The 25,009-nt window shown below is 45.0% G+C and overlaps 2 protein-coding genes across 2 annotated transcripts; one reads left to right on the plus strand and one right to left on the minus strand.

The window, feature by feature from the left end:
• The first annotated feature begins 4,873 nt into the window (after window positions 1-4,873).
• Window positions 4,874-12,542, plus strand: LOC311329889 (putative rRNA-processing protein EBP2). The gene is made up of 9 exons (XM_084461837.1): window positions 4,874-5,063; window positions 5,221-5,304; window positions 5,478-5,650; window positions 9,202-9,325; window positions 9,890-9,979; window positions 10,098-10,173; window positions 10,257-10,353; window positions 10,648-10,837; window positions 10,942-12,542. Exons 1-9 carry the CDS (start codon window positions 4,968-4,970, stop codon window positions 10,987-10,989), a joined length of 978 nt encoding a protein of 325 aa, XP_084317963.1. The 5' UTR covers window positions 4,874-4,967; the 3' UTR covers window positions 10,990-12,542.
• Window positions 11,699-21,426, minus strand: cfap144 (cilia and flagella associated protein 144; the record flags this gene model as incomplete). The annotated part of the gene is made up of 4 exons (XM_084461839.1): window positions 11,699-11,809; window positions 19,007-19,110; window positions 21,101-21,160; window positions 21,291-21,426. 4 exons carry the CDS (start codon window positions 21,424-21,426, stop codon window positions 11,699-11,701), a joined length of 411 nt encoding a protein of 136 aa, XP_084317965.1.
• Window positions 21,427-25,009: the final 3,583 nt, after the last annotated feature.

Consider the following 25,009-nt stretch of genomic DNA (forward strand, 5'->3'; position numbering starts at 1 on the left):
CAGTGTACAGAATTCCCCAAACAGCGGAATCAACATCGTCCCTCTAAATTACAACAATCCATGGCCTATTGAGTGAGCGAGTGGAGCGCATTAGGGCCTGAGTGCGGACAGATGGACAGGCCTGCTCCCGGTAACGCTGGCTCTGATCAGCTATGATTCTGACCTGCCGCTGTGACCGGGGGGAAAGTGCTGACCGGGTGACAGAGCAGGACCGTGGCGAGGAGGGAAGGTCAAGCTGAGGTGGGTGTGGCCTGAGGTGGGTGTGGCCTGAGATGGGGAGGATGAGATGGACCAAGTCGGGCCTCTCTTGGGCTTATTTGGATCCACCTGCAAGGATACTTTTGAAGTGGTGTAGGGACTAACGTTTGCGGTGGAAGGATATGAGGTGAAAATTGTGACCTGACCTCTAATAGGACAGGGGTTATGTTAGTGTGTGCTACTCTATCTATGGCTGAGGTACTGTATGTGGCGTGAGTGGTTTCCCTACCTTCTTCTTCATGACGCAAGCGTCTCCTTTCATGTGCATGTTGGTCTCTCTCCCTCCCGCCCTGCTTCCTGGTCTCACCTGGATATGAGACTCCTCCTGACACTGGCGGAAGCAGGGAGGGAGGGAAGGAGAGAGAGAGAGGGAGAGAGAGAGAGAGGGAGAGAGAGGGAGAGATGGAGGGAGGGTAAAGACAGATGGATGGTTATAAAAACCAGAGGGCGGGCGAGAGGAGCATGAAGTTGAGAGCACAGTGATCAGAGAGATCATAGAAAGAGAGAGAGAGAGAAAGAGAGAGAGAGAGAGAGAGAGAGAGAGAAAGATGCTGGTAGAAGCAGAGAGACACAAAGGTGTGCTGATACATTCAAATCAGGTGGCTTGTCCAGTCCTCGTCCATAATGTGGTGCTGAACTCTCCATAGCTCCGGGCCAGGAAGGCGTCCTAGGGCTTTCATAAATGGCCCATTATAATCCTATTATTGTGCGCCCGATGCACCTTTACCAGCCCATATCCCCCGTTATCCCCCCAGTCTCCCTGGCAGGCTGCTGAGCCAGACCTACTCTGCATGCATCGCCTTCTTCCCTCCCATCTACTGCTGCTAATCACATCAATTCACCATTCCTTTCACAGAGATATAATAAGGTGATTATGCAGGCCCCCGTGGCCAACAGGCACCCGCCCACACCCCCACCCCCCCTGCCACGCTCATGCGCGCCTCGCACAGTTGTCGGCCGTGATGGGAGTTGACGTCGCATTTCCTTAAAGATTCTGTGGACATCCTCCGTGGAGAACCGGATTAATTTGTCTCCTCGCTTCCAATGAGTGTCAGAGCGGAGAGGCAGGTCGGAGGAAGGGGAGGGGTGGGAGCAGGGGAGCATGAAGGCGGTGGGCGGGGCACTGAAGGTGCACTACACACCCTATAACAGAGGAGAGCTCCCTGGATCACTCTGACCTTTACGATTGTGTCTCTGAGTCTAACCTGGTATTGTCGAGCCATAAGGGTTAGGGTTAGGGTTAGAGCCCAACCGCCCATCCTGACCCCACAACACTTTCCTCAACTGGTCCACAGCTCACTCCCGGTTGACCTCTGACCCTCACAGCCTAGGACGCCTCTGTCTCCTCCTAACGCAGTGCCACGCTCCTCCCACATGCTCCGGCGACTTCTCCTGCATCTTGCCCTCGAAGTGAAGGGTGAGCTCCTCCAGGGCCGCCATCTTGTCCTCCTCCATCCTCTGCAGCTGCCTGTTGTAGTCCGTCTGCAGCTCCAGGTCCTTCTCATACTCCAACGTCAGCTCCTGGCTGTTGGCCATCTCTGGGAGACGAGAGACAGCGATGCAGGAGGCCTTTTGACACCACGGGGGTCTTGTAAGTTTGTGTCTCAACACTCTCACTCAATGGGAGAGAATACAATAGAGCTTACCCATGTCCTGCAGCTGATTGGAGTGTTGCTCCATCAACTTAAATGTGGACTCCATCTTGCGTTTCTGTGTTCTCAAAATCTGTGGGGGGGGGGGGGGGGCATAAGAAGGGATTGGAAGATGGAAGTAAAGGATTCAATGATAGTTTGACTTTTAAAATTCAAATTAACCCTGATAGACTGTCATCGTATTATTTTGCTGGTGCACTGTTTAAATCAGTTTGGTGGTGAATGCTGGTTACCATTGGTTTGCACTATCATTAGCAGAATGTGTAGGTCTAGGCAAAGACGGCATGAACGTAGCTGAAAAGGGTCTCCATGCGTCAACAACATACAGTAATGGCCAAGTAGTAAAATAGACAAAATTCTGAACTATCCCTTTAATGTAATAATAGCAGAGGTTTTCTTAAGAGCCAGACCTTGACATGGCTTGTAGGTTATTGTACTGCTATGAATTAAATGCCATTGGTCGTGCCTGGGATGAACCTCTAGCCTTGTGAGAACATCCTGATGTCGCGAGCTCATGTTCTTCCTTGCAAATCAGTAGGCTATGGATACTCTCGATAGAGAACATTTTGAGCCCGATCAAAAACGATCCCTCCAATTGCTCCAGAGGAATTTGAAATAGCTTACAAACAGCTACGCTGGGCGGGTTTATGACAGCGAGGAACTGTTGAAGTTGTGACAGAAGCGTGTGATAGACGGTTCAGATGTTTCAATCGCCTGCCAAGAATTTTTGAAATTGACCGCCCTTTTTCAAACAGTTTCCAACCGAGTTCATGGTTATGCAAAGCAAACCATCTGGCGCGTCAGGTTAATGAACCTCTGCCATTTCTGATCAATGTTGTAGCGCACACAGCTGCTTCCAGTTGGAAAGACGACAGTCTGCTCATCAACATAGCACAGGTTATTAGCCACTCCTGTTTGCAGGCAGACCAAAGATGTGGTGTCACTGCAGATATCACACCAAAGCTGGGGAATAAAATATGCCAGTGAGAGGGGAAAGAGAAAAACAAATTTAGAGATAGTTCTGATCTTAGTGATGTGGTAATAAAACTCTTGACAGTTTTTCTAGTCTACAGAAACTAATTAAATTCTTACCCCATATTGATCCCTTTGATCTGCATTTTCCTCCTAGCCCAGGATGATGATGCCTATGTAGCTACTGTATGAGCCAAGATTGCAAGACTTAACACTGCGTGCTTGGATGACATGTCAGAGTGGATGGCGGCACACCACCTCAAGCTCAACCAGGACAAGACTGAGCTGCTGTTCCTCCCAGGGAAGGGCTGTCCACACGATGACCTGGCTATCACTATTGACAACACAGTGGTGATGTCAACTCGGATTGCGAGGAATCTGGGTGTGACCCTGGACCCCAACTGTCATTCTCCGCACATGTCACATCCGTTGCACGCTCTTGCAGATTCCTGCTCTACAACATCAGGAAGATTCGCCCTTTCCTGACTGAGGAAACCGTTGTTACTTTAGCTCCTGCAACTCCCTCCTTGCTGGGGCCCGGGTGTCAGGCAGTAAACCCCTGGAACATGTCCAGAAAGCTGCTGTTCACCTGGTGTTCAACCACCCCAAGTTCTCCCACACAACTTCCCTTCTCTGTTCTCTACACATGGCTCTGTGTAGCAACTCGGATCCGGATCTCTGGTACTAGCCTACAGGGCAATGAAAGGAACAACCCCCTCCTACCTCCAGGCCATGGTCAAACCTTACACCCCCTCCCAAACACTACGCTCTTCTACCTTGGGGCAACTGGCTGCCCTGTCACTCCGAGGCCCCTGCGGTCTATCAACAAGGTCATGGCTCATGTCCTGGCGCTGCAGTGTCCTGGCTCTGCAGTGGTGGACAGTTAAAGATAGCATGTTCAAGTGTTTTTGATAGAAAGGATAGACTGGAAACTGGTCCTGTCCTGCACCCTGTCCTATGTCATCTGCAACAGCGTATGCCTCACCTTAGACAAATTCCTAGTATGTGTACCATATACATGGCCAATGAAATGGATCTTGAATTGAATCTCTGTAGTGTTTGACATTAGAGGGGTCAAGAGATGGTTTCTTCAGGATGGGGTAACTCTGGCAGTCTCGAAAGCAGAGGGAAAGCATCCCGATACAAAAGATGTGTTGATGAGGAGGGTTAAGAATGGAAAGAGTTTGGGCACAACCGACTGAAGGAGAGTGGAGGGGACAGGGTCTAGAGAGCATGTGGTGGGGTGGCTAGATGTAACAAGTTTGAGGACCTTGTTAGGGGAGAGGGGGAAGAAGTTAGGGTAAGGTAAGACATGGAGAGGAGGAGGGGAGTTGATTGATTGATTGACTTTATTGAGCAGAGCGTTGAAACAACAGTTACATCTCAAACCACATGGGGCCGCAGTACATGATTATTAAAACACTTCTGCCGAGGATATAAACAAAAAAAAAACTAATGGTTTATTTCCATTGTGTTCCTCTGGCAAGTAAGAATCATAGAGCAGAGAGGGAAGAAATGGTGGGGGCAGTGGAGAGATGAGGTTGGTACATGGCACGTCGACGGCGTTGTGAGGAAAGGATCTGATATCGTTAACTTTCTTGTCAAAGAAGTTTGTGAAATCGTCAGGGAGAAGGGAGGAGTTGGGATGAGTTGTAGACCTGTAGATATAAATGGCTCAATCTAAGTTAACCAAAAAAGAATGAGTCTAATTAAAACATAGTTATGAATATTATATTCAATTTATGCCAAGTTTACACACACATTTGCCCCGGAATTCTACACACGGCACCTTTACAACGAATTGTGGATATTTATTTTTTCTTCTTTTTTTTGCCGTGGTAGCCTTCTGCCATTGTCACTTTACCTTCTGCTTGTTGTTTTTGTGGAATTTATACTTGGGGTTAAAACAGGTCGGATAGGAACCTTAAATATTATGAATGTGTTTCTACCGGAAGTTATGTCTGACGGAATGTTTACAACGATCACTTCCTCCCCACGTGAAACAACAAGCCTTTTCTAACCATTTTACGATTAGAGAACTGGTTTACCTGATCCCCCTATATACATTTTAGTTATTTGTGTCTTATGGTTGTTGTAGATAATATAATGGAGTCTTCTGACGAGGACCTTCAGTTAGGTGAAGAATCCGAGGAACAATACAGCGAATTGTCTGATGGAGAGGTACGTGTTAGCTAACATTAACTAACTAACTAGCTAGGAAGCCATTCGTGTATCCTTAGCTGTAGCCGCTCAAGCTTACAAATGTCCATTTATGCCATGTAATTAACCTAACCATATTTTTTGGAAATATTATTTGGTTATACTTATTTTCTATTAGCTTCAAGAAGCTTTCGCCAAAGGCCTGTTAAAACCTGGTTTGAACATTCCCACCGACAAACCAAAGAAACTTGTCAACAATGCGGTAAGTGTTAACTTGCAATAAAGCTATCTTACCAGCTTCTGTAGATATTTGTAGTCTGTTCTAGTAAATGGCTAAAAGTGACAATAACGTTAGTGAATATTAACGCTAATTTATTTGTTGCACGCGCCAACTCAGTGTCTTGATGGAACTTGCATGTTTCAATGTGTACTCAGGAGGCCATGAAACAGTGCCTTGTTGACTTTCGTAAGACCCTTCCCTGGGTTGAAAGGTTGGACCTGGTCAACCTCCCCGCAGATGACATCGTTGCAAAGGCGGAGGGCAATCTGACCAGCAAGGCCAGTGGAGAAATGAATGCAGATGACGACTTCCAGAGGGAGATGTTCTTGTGAGTCTCTAAATAGGGCTGGCCTGAGTAATTCAAGTATTCCACTATTCTTTCAGTAGGTTGGTATTCGAAGTTCAATTAAGTATTTGTAGCTGTTTTGTTTTTTTGTCCTGATACTCCCTAACTGATACCAAACTATAGAAACTGTTATAATGCTACACTCACTCGCGACAGTGTAACTGAACAGAAGCGGATATCATGCTCGCTCTCTCCCTCAAAACAGTCCCTGCGGGTCTCTGGTTAGGGCTCTTAACTTAAGAAGCATGTTTGCCTCCGTCTCTCCTCCGCTCCGGCTGCAAATGTCAATCAAATAATTGACATTGTAGATAATGAGCAGTAGCCTATAGGCAGGGCTGTACATTAACTTTTTTAGTACATAGCACTGGTGCTACAGGGGTTGATAGTTCTGTAGCAGAGCCAGAACGTTGTAGCACAGGTATAAAATGTCCATTATCACCTCTACTGAACAGTGTTGAAGTTATGCAGTTCATCACTTAAAACCACCTGGAGAGGGATGTTACTGTACGTATACAATATGAAATAATAACAAATGTTTTCAGACAAGCATCTTTAGGTTTTCCCGGCTTTTGATTTTGCGGTGTCTTCATGATTTGGGTTATCTTCTTTTTCATTAATAATTTCAACATCTTTTTCCTTTGCTCGTTTGTTTGGGTTTTTCTCTATGATCTGACCAAGGAACCAGTGTTTCCTGTGGAATTGATCTCTTGGTGTGGTGGTGCCAAGCTGAAGACAGCCAAAATAAGGAGGATTTCTATACCAAAGCGGGGGTCTGGGCGTCCTCCCCCCAAAAAAGTTTCAGAGACCTAGTTTCCTGTATTCTGGTGACTTTTAAAGAATGAAAATAACAAAATCGTGAGACATATTTAATTGAAAAGTATACTGAAACAGCATGTTTAGCCTACATGAAATATGCTTTCTTTAATTTTTAGTTATGGGGTGAGAATAATAGATAGAATGTTTTATTTAATTAAAAAAGTTATGTTTGATGCCCATTGATGCTTAACTGCATACTCATTCCTTCTAAATCATCAATCAATCAATCAATCAAAGCTTTATTTGTATAGCGCATTTCATACCCAGAGGCAACACAATGCGCTTTACAGAGAACAAGGGAGGTGGGCATACGACCCACTCTCTACATATTCCAGAGGGAAGCAAAAAAACAGTAATCACCCGGGGGCCAGATAAGTGAGCTGTAAAAATTCTTCCCTGACCCCTCTCAACAAATCATCACTCTTTCTAATCTCTCATCCTGCCCTGTCCCCTTCCTTCTCCTCTCTCTTCTCCTGCTCTCCTCTCAACAACCTCTATCCTCTCCTCTCTCACCTGTCCCTCAAATCTGTGCTGGTCCTGTCTTCTTCTACCACAATCACTGCTTTTTTACACAGCTTACATAAATAATAGGCTGGATTAGGCTACGCTTAACTGATATTTCGTTGCATTTGCTGTTGCTTTGACTGGCACCTTTAGGTGACTGGAGGAACATTAACGCGAAGCTAGTGTCATTTCGGTTCAGCCAGCCAAAAAGACGGTCGCTCAATCAGTTAGTCAGGGCAGCGCCTCTGATTCACATGTTGTAGGCTACTCGCGCTTGTGGTGTGGGTCGTCTTCTTGAAAAATTATGCTTGCTGACTGACAGACAGCAGTGTGTAAGCTGGAGGCTTCGCTTCGGCTCAAACATAGGCTAGGCTACTGGGTGCATGTGTAGCTCCACGTCGTGTTTCTAGACTGTATTTTTTAGATAATGTTACATATTTATCACACTTCAACTATAGGCTATTTTTTTACTTGTCCGATCAGACAACTGCATGAGGCACTTGCCCGGACAGAGTTTACTGGTCCGGGGGAAGCTATAGGCTAGCCTACCTGACTGCTCTCACTTCATTTCACCTCACTCGTCCTCCCGGCTTAAATACGTAAAAAAACGCAAACGTTACATACAAGCGGCTCGCCGTCTGTCGCACGCGTGCTACAGGGCAAATAAATTAATCGCACAGACATTTTTTTTCATAGCACGTGCGACATATATGTTGCAATGTACACCCTGCTATAGGAACATCTGTCGGTCACATTACAAATATCCTATTTTGAAAACTTCTATCATGACAGCTATCAGCATGTTCTCTTACCAGCGGGGTGGATATCCAGGCTATCAGCATGTTCTCTTACCAGCGGGGTGGATATCCAGGCTTTCAGTCTGTGGGTGGCTGTATTTCTTAGTTGTTTCCAGACGAGCCCCGTGGACGGTTTTCAGGAAAGCATCTAAGGGATGAATATATGTTGCTCGACAAACACCTCGGAACTTCGCTCTCATACGTAACATCACTAATAAATAACACAGGGTATACACACAAATGTATACCGTACACAACAGTACACAAGCACGTTGGTGGGGCGAGAGTTACCAGTCACCAGTAGGCTTCATATATAGACCTTATACCAGTCACCAGTAGGCTTCATATATAGACTATGCAATGCTGCCACCTAGGGATTGAGAACGAATAGTATTCGGCATTCGGTCATTACACCAAAGAGTATTCAAAGACTGTAAAATGGTATTCAGGACATCCCTACATTTTACAGGGTTCGAATACTCTTTGGTGTGATGATGTGTATACAGACACAGATACAGTTTCCCTGCAACTGGCACATTCTGTTTTAATATCTGTGTTGCTTTTATGGCTTTGCGTGCTACTAACCCTTTTCTGCCTTCCCTGTCCCTAGTGCCTCTCTCTCTAGGTCCAGTGGAAGCCCCACTGTCACCCGCAGACCACCCTGAGTTCAATAGATACCCCTGTGTCTGCTGTGGATGTCCAGTACAGCAACTAACCCACCACTAACCACTCTGTCCTCCTCCCTAGTGTCTCTCCCTCTTGTACTCTAAACAGGTCCTGTGGACTCCCCGCCTCCTGCAGGCCCCCCCCCGTCCTTGGCCAAAATTCATCTTATGGCTCTTGGAAAGGCACCATGCCTCCTCGTGACTAGCTCCTTCCCACTCTGTGTCATCAGCTGTCCCTATCCAGCCAGCCCTACCCCCGCCCCAGTCCCACCAATGCACTTGTGTCGTGTTAACAAAGCCTGTTTATAGGCTGGTTCTAGCTTGCAATAAGGTTAAGATATTCGTCTAAGAAACATTTTCACTTCTGTCTCCTCCGCTCAGGTGTTGTACAACAGCTGCCACACACACACACACACACACACACACACACACACACACACACACATCCTTTGCCTGTGCTCTGAGACAGAGAGCGAATCAGTGTTGCTGTGAGGGAGGAAACACAAGCATGAAATCCGCTTCTGTTCAGTTACCTTTCGCTAGTCACTCAGTATAACGCAACAACTTTGGTATCAGTTTGGAGTATTTGGACAAAAAAAGAAGAAGCTCTGAATACTGCATTGAGCTTCGAATACCAACCTACCACACGAATAGGTTCAGAATAGTTTGAAGTGGACTGATCCTTTGGTGTCCTGCTGTCTCTAAGCATTTCACTCATGACACTAATGCTATCTTGTTTGATGTCTTTCAGCTATCGCCAAGCTCAAGCAGCTGTTCTTGAAGCACTACCCCGCTTAAAGAAACTCAAGATCACCACCAAGAGACCGGAAGACTACTTTGCAGAGATGTCCAAGTCAGATCAGCAAATGCAGAAGGTAATGCACTTACTGGGAGAGATATTCCAATCTCGGTCTTAAAACTTAATTTTAGCGTTCTTCAGTGTTTCCCCTACCATTGTCTTGGCAGCCTGCCCCCCAACGGGACCTCCCTCCCCTCCTGAAAGACTAAACATTGCATTCAAGCACACATTTTTCCCATTTATCCATGTTCAGTAATGCTTTTGCGATTTCCTTTCAGCTGTTCAGCATTCACATGCATTTTCTGCAGGAAATGTTATTTTTTCTAGTACTGTAATGTTTTTATGTGTTGTAAATATTATTTATATTTATAAACAATTATGTGCACTCTTTTCATTTCAGCTCAGTGTAGAGGAATGCACCTATACTAACAAACACCTTACTGCGTGCGTCTATGTCAACACTGTCGACATCATGTATCCATGACAGGCCCGCCCCGCGACAACACTAGTAGTTTTGGGGTGCCTACCACCCCCCCTGCTAGGGGAAACACTGCCCTTCATATGTAAAGTGTAAGTTGACATTTATTAAACCGATGCTTTGCATTTTATTAAATAGGTTCTTTTTATTAACTCCTTTTAGATCAGGAAAAAGTTGATCACAAAACAGACCATGTTGGAGAAATCAGAAAAGGCCAAGAAGCTGAGAGAACAGAGGAAGTTTGGAAAGAAGGTTGGTTCTGCCTTAATGTATTTCCTGACAAGACGGCAGTGTTGGTCCACTTGTGGATATCACCGTCTAAAATGATGATCTCAGTGGTTTTCCTCATCTTGGTCTCCCCTTGTTCCAGGTGCAAGTGGAGGTCATACAGAAGAGACAGAAGGAGAAGAAGGCAATGATGACTGCTGTAAAGAAGTATCAAAAAGGTGGCTTCCTATCCTATTGCAACTCATGTCTTGTATCTGTTGAATTAGTCATTTCCATTCATGCTCCTCCTCAACCCTTGTAGGAATGACTGACAAACTGGATTTCCTGGAAGGGGATCAGAACACTAAGGGAGTTAAAGTTTCTGTGCAGACACCTAAAAACGCAGTGAACAAGAAAGGGTAAGTCCCTGTACATGCGAGCAGTGTAATATCATTTATTCAGTGTTCTTCCACCAGCTGTTTATCTCAAACTGAATCTCGGCGACTGGATGTAAATACTCTGGCTCTAAACACAAGAAATGGGAAGGCAGTTCTCTACTCTTGCGTCTCTCTTCTTGTGGATGATATGTAAAGGTTGTGCGCATGCGTGTTCCGTGCGATTTGTGTAGCGTGTCAGGGAAGTCGCCTCGCCATTTGATCGAAGTCGACAAGCCCTGAGGATGCTTGTAATTTCAATTTGAATCTTCTCCACAGCCCCAGTGCCAAGAGGAAATTTAAGGAGCAGAAGTTTGGCTTCGGCGGAAAGAAGAGTGGGAAGAAGTGGAACACCAAGGAGAGCCACGACGACGTCTCAGGGTTCCGTCCCAAGGTGGCTCATGGGAAGGGAGGACAGGGAAGCAGAGGAGGGAGGGGCGGGGCTAAAGGAGGCAAACAGAAGCCAAATGTAAGTCCCAAATTAGTTTTGTATCTCATTGTAAAAATGTTACCTACAAATGAAAAGGGAGGAGGAACACCCCTCATGTTGAACTGCTTTCTTATGACCCTCAGAAACGGCCGGGCAAGGCAGTACGCAAGAAGATGAAGGGGCGGTCATAGTGGTCTGCCTCCAGAAGGTCCCAACATGCAGATGGTCCACTCAGCCTATTACTTTAGGCTGGGTTTGCACCGGGTCATGGATTTGAACATCAAGAGACATTGACATTGTTTTTGTTTAATTTGGTTGAAAAAAGAGGATATCTATTCTATATCTTCACTGACTTCAGTTTCAGTGACTACAACTATAAATCACATCTAGGTTGATTTTAATGTCATCTAGTTTCTCATTGGATTTGTAGATTTCTCTGAATTTTGTACACGCAAGTCAGCTGGTTTCATAACCATATATGAACCATATACAAAATCAGCTGGTTTCATAACCATATATGAACCATATACAAAGTCAGCTGGTTTCATAACCATATATGAACCATATACAAAGTCAGCTGGTCTCATAACCATATATGAACCATATACAAAGTCAGCTGGTTTCATAACCATATATTATGACATTTTGCAATATTGAATAGCTGTTTCGTCCCTTTCCATTTATCAATCTGATTAATGTGTGATGGGCGAGTGTTTTATGGATCGATCTGGGGAAATGTGTCCTCTGCAAATGTATTTTCTCACACTTGCTGTAGTTGGCCTTTGATCATCAGAGCAACATGCGTCATAGCCATATTTCCTCTGACATTTCTCAGTTTGTGTCGACCAAATACTGAGATTCAGGTGGTAAAAGTTGAATTGTTTATTGTGGGCCGGACATCTAGAGGTTCTGGGTCTGTTCTTTCAGGCGCCATGCTGCATCCATGTACTTGGTGATCTCTGAATTCTGTCGGGGGAAATTCAGTCTTCGGTCACTGCGATCTGAAACAATCTGATCACAGAAAAAATAAAAAATTGATGGCTACAAATGTCATTCAAATACTTGACATTGTAGATGCCTTCAGGAACACCGGTCAGTCACATTACAAATTTCCTATTTTGCAAACTTCTATCATGACAGCTATAGTGGAGGAACCAAACCCTCAAAATTTGGAGATACCCCTCCCCGGGGTAGAACAAAACGGGACATTGTTTTTTCATATCTTTAATATGTCCCTTTAGTGAAATGGATTGTCCCAAGTTTTATTTTTACTGAAAAAGTCATGAAATTCATCATGACGTCATGAAGTGACTTACCCCATAGGCCAAAAAAGTGCAAAAAACGCCTTACCTGAAAGAGGGAATTCCAAGATAATCCTTTATCATTTTCTACCAGATGGTTGTTTTTACATCATACTTGCACAGATGGTCTACAGGTAGTGTTCCTACATCCCAAAGCAACCAGGATGCCAATATTTGGTTCTATTTGGAATCAGCAGCCTCCTATAAAAGGCCTTATTATAGGTGGAAAGAGCAAAGTTATTTTGTATGAGGAATATTAAGTAAGTAAACTTTATTTATATAGCGCCTTTCACAGCACGAATGCACAAAGCGCTTCACAATACAAACACATAAAAAGGAAGAAAGAGCGACATACAAAATACTCAATATTCACTTTTAATCCTGGTCCTACTGTTCTATCAGTTATATTCATAACTTTGACTTATCCCCTTCATAAAATGAATGATCAGACTTTTTACTTGTTTTGAAAGATCCATGAAATTCTTCAATAAAGTGATTCACCACATTTGCAAAAAAGAGCCAAATACTCCAAGCCTGCCCTGAAAAAGGAGTTCCAAGGTAATCCTGCATCATTTCCCATCTACTGGTTGGATTTACTTTATATTTCCACAGATTGTCTACAGGTAGAACCACAACACCCCAAACCAACCAAAGTGTCACAATATTATTGTATTGTGAATCAGCAGGCTTTTATAGACTACTGGGCTATTTGTTCTGAGTTACTTCTAATCTTGGTGTAATAATACTGTAAAATGCCTTCATACAACACAACTGCTTAATAACAGGGAATACAATTTGCTACCATGTTTTCACCCACTTCATATTCATATGGAATCTATAGATGATGATCAGATTATATCTCTTTTCTGAGTTACTTATAATCCTGGTGTAATTCATTAGGTCGTCCTCAGACGAGCTTGACAGTGAAGTCTCCAATCATGTTGGTCTTCCATACATCCAGCCAGTTCAGCAGAACTCTCCACTCCTGCGTCCCTCCTCAGTACATCCACATATGTTGGTGTGGGACGTCCTCTTAATCGGTGCCTGTGTGTTGGCTCCCAGAGCACCAGCTTGCTGGCTGGGAGTTCATGATGTCTGTGGCAGTGGCCAGCAAGTTTCATCCTCCTGGATGCCACTTTCTCACTCAGCTTTGGTAGCCCCCCATACAGATGCTTGTTGGCAACATGCTCGTTCTGGTTGACATTTAGCACCACACGCAGCAGTCTGGTGTAGCACCCATCCAGAGATTGGAGTTCCACACACTATTCATGCCATTCAGGGCCCTCCATGCCAGCGCTTTTCTTACCTTAAGGACCTGTTCTGATGAGTTGACCCAGGAACCCACTTATTTGAAGTCGCTAACTACTGCTAGAGCATTGCCCCCTGCTGTCTTGAGAGGTGGGTGGTGCAGGGGGGTGTTGTAAGTGATTGCCTCAGTCTTCTTTGCATTCAACCTGAGGCCAACCCTGGCACATTCTGCCTCTACTTTGTTCAAGAGCTCCTGTGCCTGCTCCACACGGTTAGACATCAGACAGATGTCATCTGCATAGTCCAGGTCTGCCAGGACTACAGCAGGGTTTCTTCTAGACTTCCTAGGTGTTATTATGAAGCCAAGCTCCTGCTCCTGCCCACTGATGGCTTTCCTAAGCGCGTAGTCCAGGGCTACAATTGAAGAGGCAGGGGGCAAGAGTGTCTCCCTGTAGCACCCCTGCTAGGATGTCGAAGTCCTCACTGTTGCCATCCGGGGTTACCACTCTGGCTCTTGTGCCCCTGTACATGGCCTCTATGGCCCAGAGTAGGTTAGGAGGGACCCCGTAGGCCTTAAAGGACAATGCTCGTTTTTGACAACCTGGACCTTATTTACGACATATTATAAGACGTTTGACTCACCGAGATCACTTTGGTGTAGTTCGGAGGCCGGTAGAAGAAATTTAAAATCCAGCGCGAGCCAGTATATCCATGTAATGGCGGTGGTGGGGGCAACGAGAATGCAGCTTCTAAAAATCTATTTTCTGCCGCGAAACGGTTGTTTTCATCAATCTGTCTTGATGAATCGCTAGTTGTGCTTACATAGAGCATAACTGTTGTGGTTTTCACATGCCATGATCTTTCGAAACGTCTTTCGAAACGAAATAACTTCCTCACTTGCTCCAGCACTAATGCGCACAGCGCGCAATCGTTGCTCCAGCACGCTGTGGGCATGCGTGCTGGAGCAAGTGAGGAAGCTATTTCGTGTCTAACGACGTTTCTAAAGATCATATTACAGAGGCATGTGAAATACCACAACAGGCCTATGCTCTCTATGTAAGCACAACTAGCGATTCATCAAGACAGATTGATGAAAACAACCGTTTCGCGGCAGAAAATAGATTTTTAGAAGCTGCATTCTCGTTGCCCCGACCACCGCCATTACATGGATATACTGGCTCGCGCTGGATTTTAAATTTCTTCTACCGGCCTCCGAACTACACCAAAGTGATCTCGGTGAGTCAAACGTCTTATAATATGTCGTAAATAAGGTCCAGGTTGTCAAAAACGAGCATTGTCCTTTAAGGATTTTCACCATCACGCCTCTGTATTGAGTCAAATGCTTTTTTGAAATCAGTAAAACACAAGACTGCTGTTAGGTTGGTTTTTTTCACCTCCTCAATGATCATCCTTAAGGCCAGGATGTGGGCTACTGTGGTCCTTCCTTTTCTGAAGCCATTTTGGTTGTCCCTCAGGTGAGGGTCAATGGCATCTCGAATCCGGTTTAGTATCATGCAGTTGTACAATTTCGCTATGACACGTCAGGCTAATGCCACAATAGTCTGGCTTAGACAGATCTCCAGATGTCGGCACCAGGATGATGTTGGAGAGGGACCATATATCAGGATTGATGTTTTCTATCAGAGCTTGGTTGCAGATCTCCAATATGACGTTGTCGAGATCACAGTTCTTAGGGACCTCTGGGGGGATGCCATCCAGCCCAACGCTTTTCCCTTCCTTCAGAGCAGACTTCGCTGTGGCAAACTCCTTAGCTGTAAAGGGGCCATTGTCAATCACAAGATTTGTGAGGACTGCAGGTATTTCTTCCTCAGCTCCTTCCATTGTCGGGTGTGTGCCTAGGAGATCTCGGCCACTTTCTCCTCTGGGCTGCAGCCTGCTAGTTGTCCCTCCCTCGACCTCTTGCGCCCACTCATCTCGTTTATGACCCTCCATGACTCCTTGTACTGTCGTTCACAATGCACCGCCTCCACCTTCCTCACCTTCTCCATCAGCTCCTCCTCTTTGATCTGTCGTAGGTGTTGAACAGCTGCTCTTTGGCCTCGTTCAACACCTCCCGACTCTGTGGTCCCCTCTTCCTATGCGCCTCTTTCATCCGTGCCCGCGCCCTCATGACCACTGGGTGCTTGGATCTGGGGGAGGCTCTGAGTCTCCCCTTTGTCGGCACCCACCTCCTTGCTGCCTCCTCGTTAGCAGCAAGAAACTGCCTATATGTTGTCCGAGGCTTTTCCTCTTCGGCCTGCAGTTGTAAGCAGCTTCTCACCTCCGCCGTGTAGCTGGCCTGGAGGTCGGGGCTTCTTGCAAAGGCCTCCCAGTCAGGCCGAGGCCTCGGGATGTTCATGGGGACCCTCAGGCCTCCATTTCCTTCTTACCAGTATGTAGTCCAGCTGACGTAGCATACCGGTAGCTCGGTCCTGGAATGTCCATGTCTTGCCCATTCTCTTAGGGAACAAGGCGTTGGCGGCCAGGAGCTTGTGTTCTGTGAGCAGAGTAGTTAGATGTTCTCCGTTGCGATTGGTGGTGTTGTGGTATGTGAAGGGTGCATATTCTGGTCCAAGCCTCGCATTGAAGTCCCCCAGGATTATCAGTAAATTGTGTGCCGGCACATGGTGGATCGCTGTGCTTAGGTCCTCGTAGAACTTCTCCACTTCCTCAACTGGTGCTGCGTTGGTGGAAGAGTACACACTCATGACAGTTGTTACCGGGTTCCCCTCGAAGTCAGCGATAAGGATCCTGTCAGTGTGTTGCTGCACCCTACAAAAAGCTTTTCGTTCTCGAGGGCTCACCATTAGCCCCACGCCACCTGTGGCGGCCTGGGCATCATTCCGCCATGCAGATGAGGTGATGAACGAACATTCCCCCACTCTATACAATTGGCTGGTCAGTGTGCACTCTCCTGTGCTCCTGGACTCCCAGGATCTCCACTCCCCTCGCACCAAAACAGTGCGCTAGTTCCTCTAGCCGTGTCTCCTCCCTTACTCTGTTTGCGTTGAAGGTTCCCATAATAAATGGTCTCCTACAGTGCAAGAGTACATTGGACAGTGGGCTGTGGTCAGACTGAACCCTTCCTCTCCAATGGAGAGGGTTTGGGGTCCAGTCATCATAGTGTCCCCCCGAGGGAGGACCAGCACCATCGTCCGCTGCTTGGTTCCTGCGGACTCCCGCCGCTGGAAGTGTAGCGTAGGATTCTCGATGATCGGTGTCTCCATTGTCAGGCTTTACAATGCTAGTTAAGGACTGTGGGGCGCAACTCCTCACAGCCCTACTCTGGCCGTTTTGGGCTTAAAGCCCTCATCCGCCCTTGCTCCACACCTCCAGATGGTATATGGTGCGGAGCCAGGCACGTGCAGCACCTGTGGTTTTTGTTCGGAGTGACCTTCTCCTAGATGGGTTGCCTACCATGTCTATGAGCCCCATCTGCCCATGCTATTTGCCCATAGCTGGGGCAGTGGTTGGCAGGAGCCAGGGCGTGTCCACACATGGGTGGACCTGCGCGCCTTGCCCCTGGGGCCCACTGTTGCTCCAAGATCCCCTACAGTTTAGCCTGGGACCGAGAGGTACCCAGTTACCATGTGTGGCCGCTGGGAGGCACTGTAGGAGTCTTGGCGGTGGAGCGGCTTTGTACCGGCAGAAGGAGACTTACACACTCGGCTCCTCTTTTCACCCTCAGTGAGGAGGGGTAGCCAGTGGCGGTAGCTGAAAGCAGAGTAGCAAGCATAAGCGGCATGCAGCATGCACTAACTACAAGCACTACTACCACAGATCTACTGCACTACGCATCCCACAACCCTGCACAGTAATGCACACCATTCAAACTGTAAAATGCCTTCATAGAACTGGCATGTCTTCTTTTTTGGACCGTAGAGATGAATAGCATATTTTCTTACCACCGGTAGAGCCTCTGGAAGGCAATCAGTCAAGCCAAACGTTCTCAGATCCTGAAACTCATTTATGTGCTTGTCAAGTTTATTGAAAGCTGTGGATTTGCCTATTTTTATGTAGGTCTATCTCGCATCAACCACAGACATGCCAGTCTCACATCTGCCTCCCACTGAAGATGCTTTTGAACAGCACGTCCTACGGGCGATGTACCAAACTGGCATATGGTGCCACAGTCATGTCGCTAAACCCCTCCTTTGGAATCCAGTTGGAAAAGGTTGGATACTAAAATATGATGTATCACTACAGCCAGTCCTTTTCAAAAAGCAGCCTGCACCGAAAGCTGTGAGAGATCTCACCCATCTCTATTGCAATGATACAGATTACAATAAAACAAGAAAGTGCCAGTGTCTGGGATTGCACTGCACAGAATATTGCTCCTGCACTTCCATAGACTCTCCTAATGCTAGTGACTGATTCACCCCCCTGGAAAACAATTTGACCAGTAATTATTCAGTTCCTCCCCCACTGCTCAAATAGTTTGTTGATTTCTAAATATCACAAAAAGTAACTAAAAAAATGAAACTGAGAATAAGCACTTGATTCATGATTTTTCAAGAATGGCACAGAAAAAGTAGTGTATTCCACTGTGTGTACTTAACCCATACTGCACTTTAAGTCTGACTACCATATACTGTAGAAGGCTGCCAATATAGCAATATTTGTCATTCCTGCTGCATTAAGGTGTATGATATATAACCTGATCGTCATCTATAGATTCCATATGAATATGAAGTGGGTGAAAACATGGTAGCAAATTGTATTCCCTGTTATTAAGCAGTCGTGTTGTATGAAGGCATTTTACAGTATTATTACACCAGGATTAGAAGTAATTTAGAAAAAAAAACTTTGACGTATCTGTCTATAACACGGCCTAGTAGTCTATAAAAGCCTGCTGATTCACAATACAATAATATTGTGACACTTTGGTTGGTTTGGTGTGTTAGGGTTTTACCTGTAGACAATCTGTGGAAATATAAAGTAAATCCAACCAGTAGATGGGAAATGATGCAGGATTATCTTGGAACTCCTTTTTCAGGGCAGGCCTGGAGTATTTGGCTCTTTTTTGCAAATGTGGTGAATCACTTTATTGAAGAACTTCATGGATTTTTCAAAACAAGTAAAAAGTCTGATCATTCATTTTATGAAGGGGATAAGTAAAAGTTATGAAAAAATAAGGTCAGGTTTTGTTCTATCCAGTAGGACCTAGTAGGACCAGGATTAAAAGTGAATATTCCTCATACAAAATAACATTTTGCTCTTTCCGCCTATAATAAGCCTTATTTTTTTTATTTTTTTTTTACTAGTCTTATTATATAAGAGGCTGCTGATTCAAAATAGAACCAAATATTGGCATCCTGGTTGCTTTGGGATGTAGGGACACTACTTGTAGACCATCGGTGCAAGTATGATGTAAAAACAACCATCTGGTAGAAAATGACAAAGGTTTATCTTGGAATTCCCTCTTTCAGGTTAGGTGTTTCATGCACATTTTTGGCCTATGGGGTAAGTCACTTCATGGATGAATTTCATGACTTTTGCAGTAAAAGTAAAACTTGGGACAATCCATTTCATGAAGGGGACATATTAAAGATATAAAAAAACAATGTCCCGTTTTGTTCTACCCCGGGGAGGGGTATCTCAAAAACTAAGGCTCTTTTTGAGGGTTGGTTCCTCCACTACTATCAGCATGTTCTCTTACCAGCGGGGTGGATATCCAGCCCAGCTCTTGGCTTTCAGTCCGTGGGTGGCTGTATTTCTTAGTTGGTTCCAGGCGAGCCCCGTGGACGGTTTTCAGGAAAGCAGCTGACGGATTAATGTTTTTTTTGCAAAACAGTTAACCATAATTAAGAACACGGGGTTATACACAAAAAAAATTGTATATATATATATATATATATATATATATATATATATATATATATACACACACACAGTGCATTTTGTTACATTACAGCCTTATTTCAGAATGGATGATTTTTTTTCCCCCCTCAAAATTCTACAGACAATACCCCACAATGACAAGAAAAGGTTTTTAAATTTTTGCAAATTTATTTAAAAATAAACTTGCATGTGCATATGCTGAAGCACATTTGGCAGCAATTACAGCCTTGTGTCTTCTTGAGTATGATGCTACAAGCTTGACACCTATTTTGGGCAGTTTCTCCCATTCTTCTTTGGAGATCCTGTCAAGTTCCATCAGGTTGGATGGGGAGTGTCGGTAAACAGCCATTTTCAGATCTCCAGAGATGTTCAATTGGGTTCAAGTCTGGGCTCTGGCTGGGCCACTCAAGGACATTCACAGACTTGTCCTGAAGCCACTTCTTTGTTCTCTTGGCTGTGTGCTTCGGGTCGTTCTCCAGTCTGAGGTCCAGAGCGCTCTGGAGCAGGTTTTCATCAAAGATCTCTGTTCATTGCTGCATTCATCTTCCCCTCGATCCTGACTAGTCTTCCAGTTCCTGCCTCTGAAAAACATCCCCACAGCATGATGCTGCCACCACCATGCTTCACTGTACGGATGGTATTGGCCAGGTGATTAGCAGTGCCTGACGCAGACATGACGCCTGGCATTCAGGACAATGAGTTAAAATCTTGAATTCCTCAGACCAGAGAATCTTGTTTCTCATGGTCTGAGAGTCCTTTAGGTGCCTTTTGGCAAACTCCAAGCGGGCTGTCATGTGTCTTTTACTGAGGAGTGGTTTCCGTCTGGCCACTCTACCATAAAGGCCTGATTGGTGGAGTGCTGCAGAGATGGTTGTCCTTCTGGAAGGTTCTCCCATCTCCACAGAGGAATGCTGGAGCTCTGTCAGAGTGACCATCGGGTTCTTGGTCACCTCCCTGACCAAGGCCTAGCCCTTCTCAGTCCTGTTGTCGCATGCTCGCTCATGCCAGACAACAGTCCTTTCCCGTTCCATTCACTTGGGAGAAGTCTCCGGGCCTGCAGAGATACACACTTGAAATAAATAGGTGTCGGCCTAGTCTCAGATAAACATGAAACTTCACTTACCTAAGCAAAAGGGTCTATTTAAACAAATGCTGGGTTTTGAAGCCTCGGCGCTACCATTAAATAACTTATTTAGACGCGTTCTGTCCGAGTGAATTTATTTTTCAGAGGTAGTCTTCTTCTGTGGTGGTGGCGGAGCTTCGAAGCTTCCCCCGAATGTTCAGTTTGGCCGGGTGGCCAGCTCTAGGAAGAGTCCTGGTGGTTGTAAACTTGCATTTACGAATGATGGAGACCACTGTGCTCGTTGGGACCTTATATGCTGCAGACATTTTTTTGTACACTTCCCCAGATCTGTGCCTCAATAAAATCCTGTCTCGGAGGTCTACAAACAATTCCTTTGGCTTCATGGCTTGGTTTGGGCTCTGACATGCACTGTGAACTGTGGGACCTTAAACAGTCAGGTGTGTGCCTTTCCAAATCATGTCCAATCAATTGAATTTATCACAGGTGGATCAAGTAGAAACATACACAATTTTGAGTGTGATTTAAAAATAAAAAAAACACCAAAACGTTTGACTTTGTTATGATGATGTACTGTGTTTAGAATTTTGAGCGAAAAAAAAAAAGAATTGAATCCATTTTGGAATAAGGCTGTACCATAAAATGTGTGTGTGTATATCTTACATATATATAAGAAGTTAACATCCATGTTTACAAGCTTAACCCTAGCATCAGTAGATAAAAAAAATTTTTTAATCATTTCTGAATCCAAATTAAATCTTAGTAATAGAGCTGGAGGATCAATAGTTATGCAGTAGGTCTACATTATCAATGTAGGGCTGGGCTACTCACGGTCCTCTTCCACCTCCTCGTGCGTGTTCTTGGACATAGGCTTGTCTGTCAAAATGTGAACTAAAACACACATTTTACAGAAATGATCAGTTTTCAGCTATCTGATAATTTATACATTCAAAGAATGGTAACTGTAGGCCCTACATTGGCATGCAACACATCTCGAGTCATTACGAAATAGCATGCTTACGTTTTTTGTACGGGTTGATGCTAAATTGTGTGTACAACTTCTGACTTCTTTGCTCCTTCTTGATGGTTTCAACATGAATTGCGTTTTGATGAACAATATCCACTGGATCTTTCTCTTTAGGTTTAGCGGCCGCCATTCTAGTTCAGACTCCAGACAAACACGAAAAGAAATGCTGCAACTTTATAGCAAAAAAGATAACGAGGCTTGGTATCAATCGTATTTTTCCGTTCTTTCGTTGCCTAGCAATCGTAAACATGAACTCTAATCCGGAGACAAGAGTGAACCACACGAGGGCGCCCTGGATCAACTTTTGGTCAGTGCTGTTTCCAAAGAAGCATACCAGCATCTGGAACTCTTAACATAATGTAGCCTAAGTAGTGGCAACAGAGTAGATTCTTGTCTTTTAGCCTTATAAAATGTATTCACTTCAAGACTGAAAAGAAAGAATGTGATTTTTTAGGAATGGCTCGGGTAGCCTTTTATTTTATTTTTTAAATGCGTGGTCATTGTCATGCTTTAAATCTTCACACACTTCCAATGATCCTTGATTGGCTGACAGCACACATTGCCCAATGTAGCCTACTGACTGAGCTGTACAACCATTTGACCTATGGAACCTTTTTAGCTTCTGCTTTGATGATGTGGCATCACTGGTTGGAGGTACATGAGTGAGTAGAATGTGATGACCAGGTCACACAGTATAGTCTACATCACCATGATGAACATCAACAATTCTCTTGATGTTGCACTAGAAGCTGTGTCCTGTTTCCTGCCCTAGTCTGCCACCTGTCTAGGTCTGTAGTCATAGGTCTGTAGTGGCATACATTATGAATAGTTAGTATTGCTTTGCGGATCTTTGATTCAAGTCTAAGGAGGCTTTATCACACTATTTAAAAAAAAAAAAAAAATCTTGATTGTTATTCATAAAGATACAGTTTCTAGAGGGCGGTTAATTGGCACCTGTATGTTGTGGGGATATGTGCCATAAGAAGGCTCATCAGAATGAGCTCTTTTCTAATGCCAGTGCCATGCAGGCACGCAGATAATACTTGAAGCACTTTATAGCTCCACTCTCTCCATCTGTTCAAATTTAGCCTGAATGTTGATGTACTCTACTGGGTTAATTGTTGTATGAATATATTTGTAGTTCACAATTATGCTTTTTCCCTTTCTTTCACACACAGACACACACACACACACACACACACACACACACACACACACACACACACACACACACACGCACACACACAGACAGCAAAGTCACACACATCCTTGTAAATTGAACATTTGCTTGGGTTACTCCTTTGGGAACACTGGTATATTTTCAGACCGGCGATGACAATCTCGGGCTGTGGAGTCAGCACTTGTGTCCTTGCATAAGACCCCCCACCCTCCCCACTTCATCCATTCTCTCATCATCATGTCTGCTTGGAGGTAATCATTCTGCCAGCCCTCCTCATCTGAGGATCAGTGAGCACTGTCTGCCTCGCTTTGGTTTCCTGTCACTGATTCCTTCATGGAGAGAGGCAGGTTAATACAGTTTCTCATCCTCTGCTTTTCATCCCACTCCTATAAGGTCAGGTTTATTGACTCTGACCAAAAACAGAATAATAGAAAAAAAATTGCTGGAGGTTTCCGGGTGAGGTGGGGACTCAGGGCTTGTCTCGCCAATCTATTCTCTCTGGCACCTGTCACAATGTTCCCCCATGTTTACATCAAGGCAGACACTTCCTCCTGCTTGGCATTCTGGGTCGGATAACAGTGGGAGGGCAATTTGTCAGTTTGGTATGAATTCTAGTTTGGACCTCATGCATGAGCACTTCTGGGTCTCTTTCTAAGGTGTGTGTGTGTGTGTGTGTGTGTGTGTGTATTCCTAGACATATCTATTTATACTATACAGTAGAACCTGTTCTTCTTTTTATGCTTATAACATGCATATTTTTGCATTTCCAATCTTTGTAACCACCCTGAAATGCAACATTTCATGAAATCATTAAAGCGTCTGTCTGTCTGTCTGTCCGTCCGTCCGTCCGTCCGTCCGTCCGTCCGTCCGTCCGTCCGTCCGTCCGTCCGTCCGTCCGTCCGTCCGTCCGTCCGTCCATGCATCCATCCATCCATCCATCCATCCATCCATCCATCCATCCATCCATCCATCCATCCATCCTTCCATCCATCCATCCATCCATCCATCCATCCATCCATCCATCCATCCATGCATGCATCCATCCATCCATCCATCCCTCCCTCCCTCCCTCCCTCCCTCCCTCCCTCCCTCCCTCCCTCCCTCCCTCCCTCCATTCATCCATCCATCCATCCATCCATCCATCCATCCATCCATCCATCCATCCCATAGTAGGTTCCATAGAAACCAAGCCTTTGTTTGAATGTGCTTACTGTATGTTTCAGACATGCTTAGAAAATTAAAAAATCTGATTTTGTTTCACATTACATGACATTTTTCTAAAGCCAGTTTGAGGACAGCAGAGAAAGATGGAGGATCTTTCCCTCAAATGATTCTCAGGCTCCCGTCCAGAAGCACAGCTCAGTATTCCTGCTGCGTGTGTTTGCCCTTAATGTAGCAGACAGGCCAACTTCATGCCATAGCAACAGCTTTTGACCTTTTCTAACTAGGGTTCATTTTAATTACAAAGTACCCTCCAAGCCTGCTAATTAGACATCATGTAATGTATAATTAAGCCACTTCCTCTTCTATTAACCCAACCTACAGTAGTAGAAATAAGAGGTGTTTAGTCATTCACTCATCTAATTCACTAAGATACTTATGAACACAAGATGCACAGCTCTGTTAACTGAGGAGAAATAATAGGGCCTTTTTTCCAATAGCATTTCATTTTAGTCCTGACCTGACCTGACCTGACTTAGTTCAGGATGTTTGTGCCCAAGATACAAAAGAAGCTGTCAAATTCCAACCACGCACCGCTCTGAAAATGCAAAATGATTTTATTTTTTCATAAACGTTTGTTTGCATTGAATATGAAATGTTTTAGTGAGGATACAATAAGCTGTTTTGATTAAAACCTCACAATAAAGGCTGGTGAAATAAATAAAAATTGTCTCGTCCCCAAGAGGCCCCAGAAGGCCTGGGAGGGCCTGGTGAGACATACAGTCAGACAGTGTAGGAATCACTGTCTGTCTGGTCTGTCCGCACCATGGGTGTGTCTTTGTTAGTCTTTAGCCAATCGTCCGCAGCATGGGCTTGTCTTTGTTAGTTTTTAGCCAATCGTCCGCACCATGGGCGTGTATTTGTTAAAGTTTTTAGCCAATCAAGTGGCGTTGGGTGGGTGAAGCCTCTAATTGTGTTGGGCAGGTGCAGCCTGTCAAAACTTTTAGCTTGGAAGGAGGCATTCAGGGTCTGTGGCAATATGCGGCGAGACAGATAGCCCTTGTTGTTTTTTGGGGTGAAAATGTTATGTGTTGTTCAAGAAGCCTACATGGCAAAAAATTATAAAAATAAATAAATAAGTTCTAAATGACAGTTAAGGTAACAAAATAAAGCATATCACCAGCAATGCATAGAGAATGAATGTGTGTCATCTCCAGGTGGCACCATGAGAACATCATCTGATTCCTCCCCTGAACCTGCAGCTCTGTCTGCCAGAACACCAAGCTGAGGACCCATATGAACTCATCTCAGCCCATTGTCTTCCCGCCCACCATGATAGAACCCTATCTCCACATCACTTTGGTGGTGCAAG

This window comes from Borostomias antarcticus, assembly GCF_949987555.1.
Source record: "Borostomias antarcticus genome assembly, chromosome: 3".
Classification (NCBI taxonomy): Eukaryota; Metazoa; Chordata; class Actinopteri; order Stomiiformes; family Stomiidae; genus Borostomias; species Borostomias antarcticus.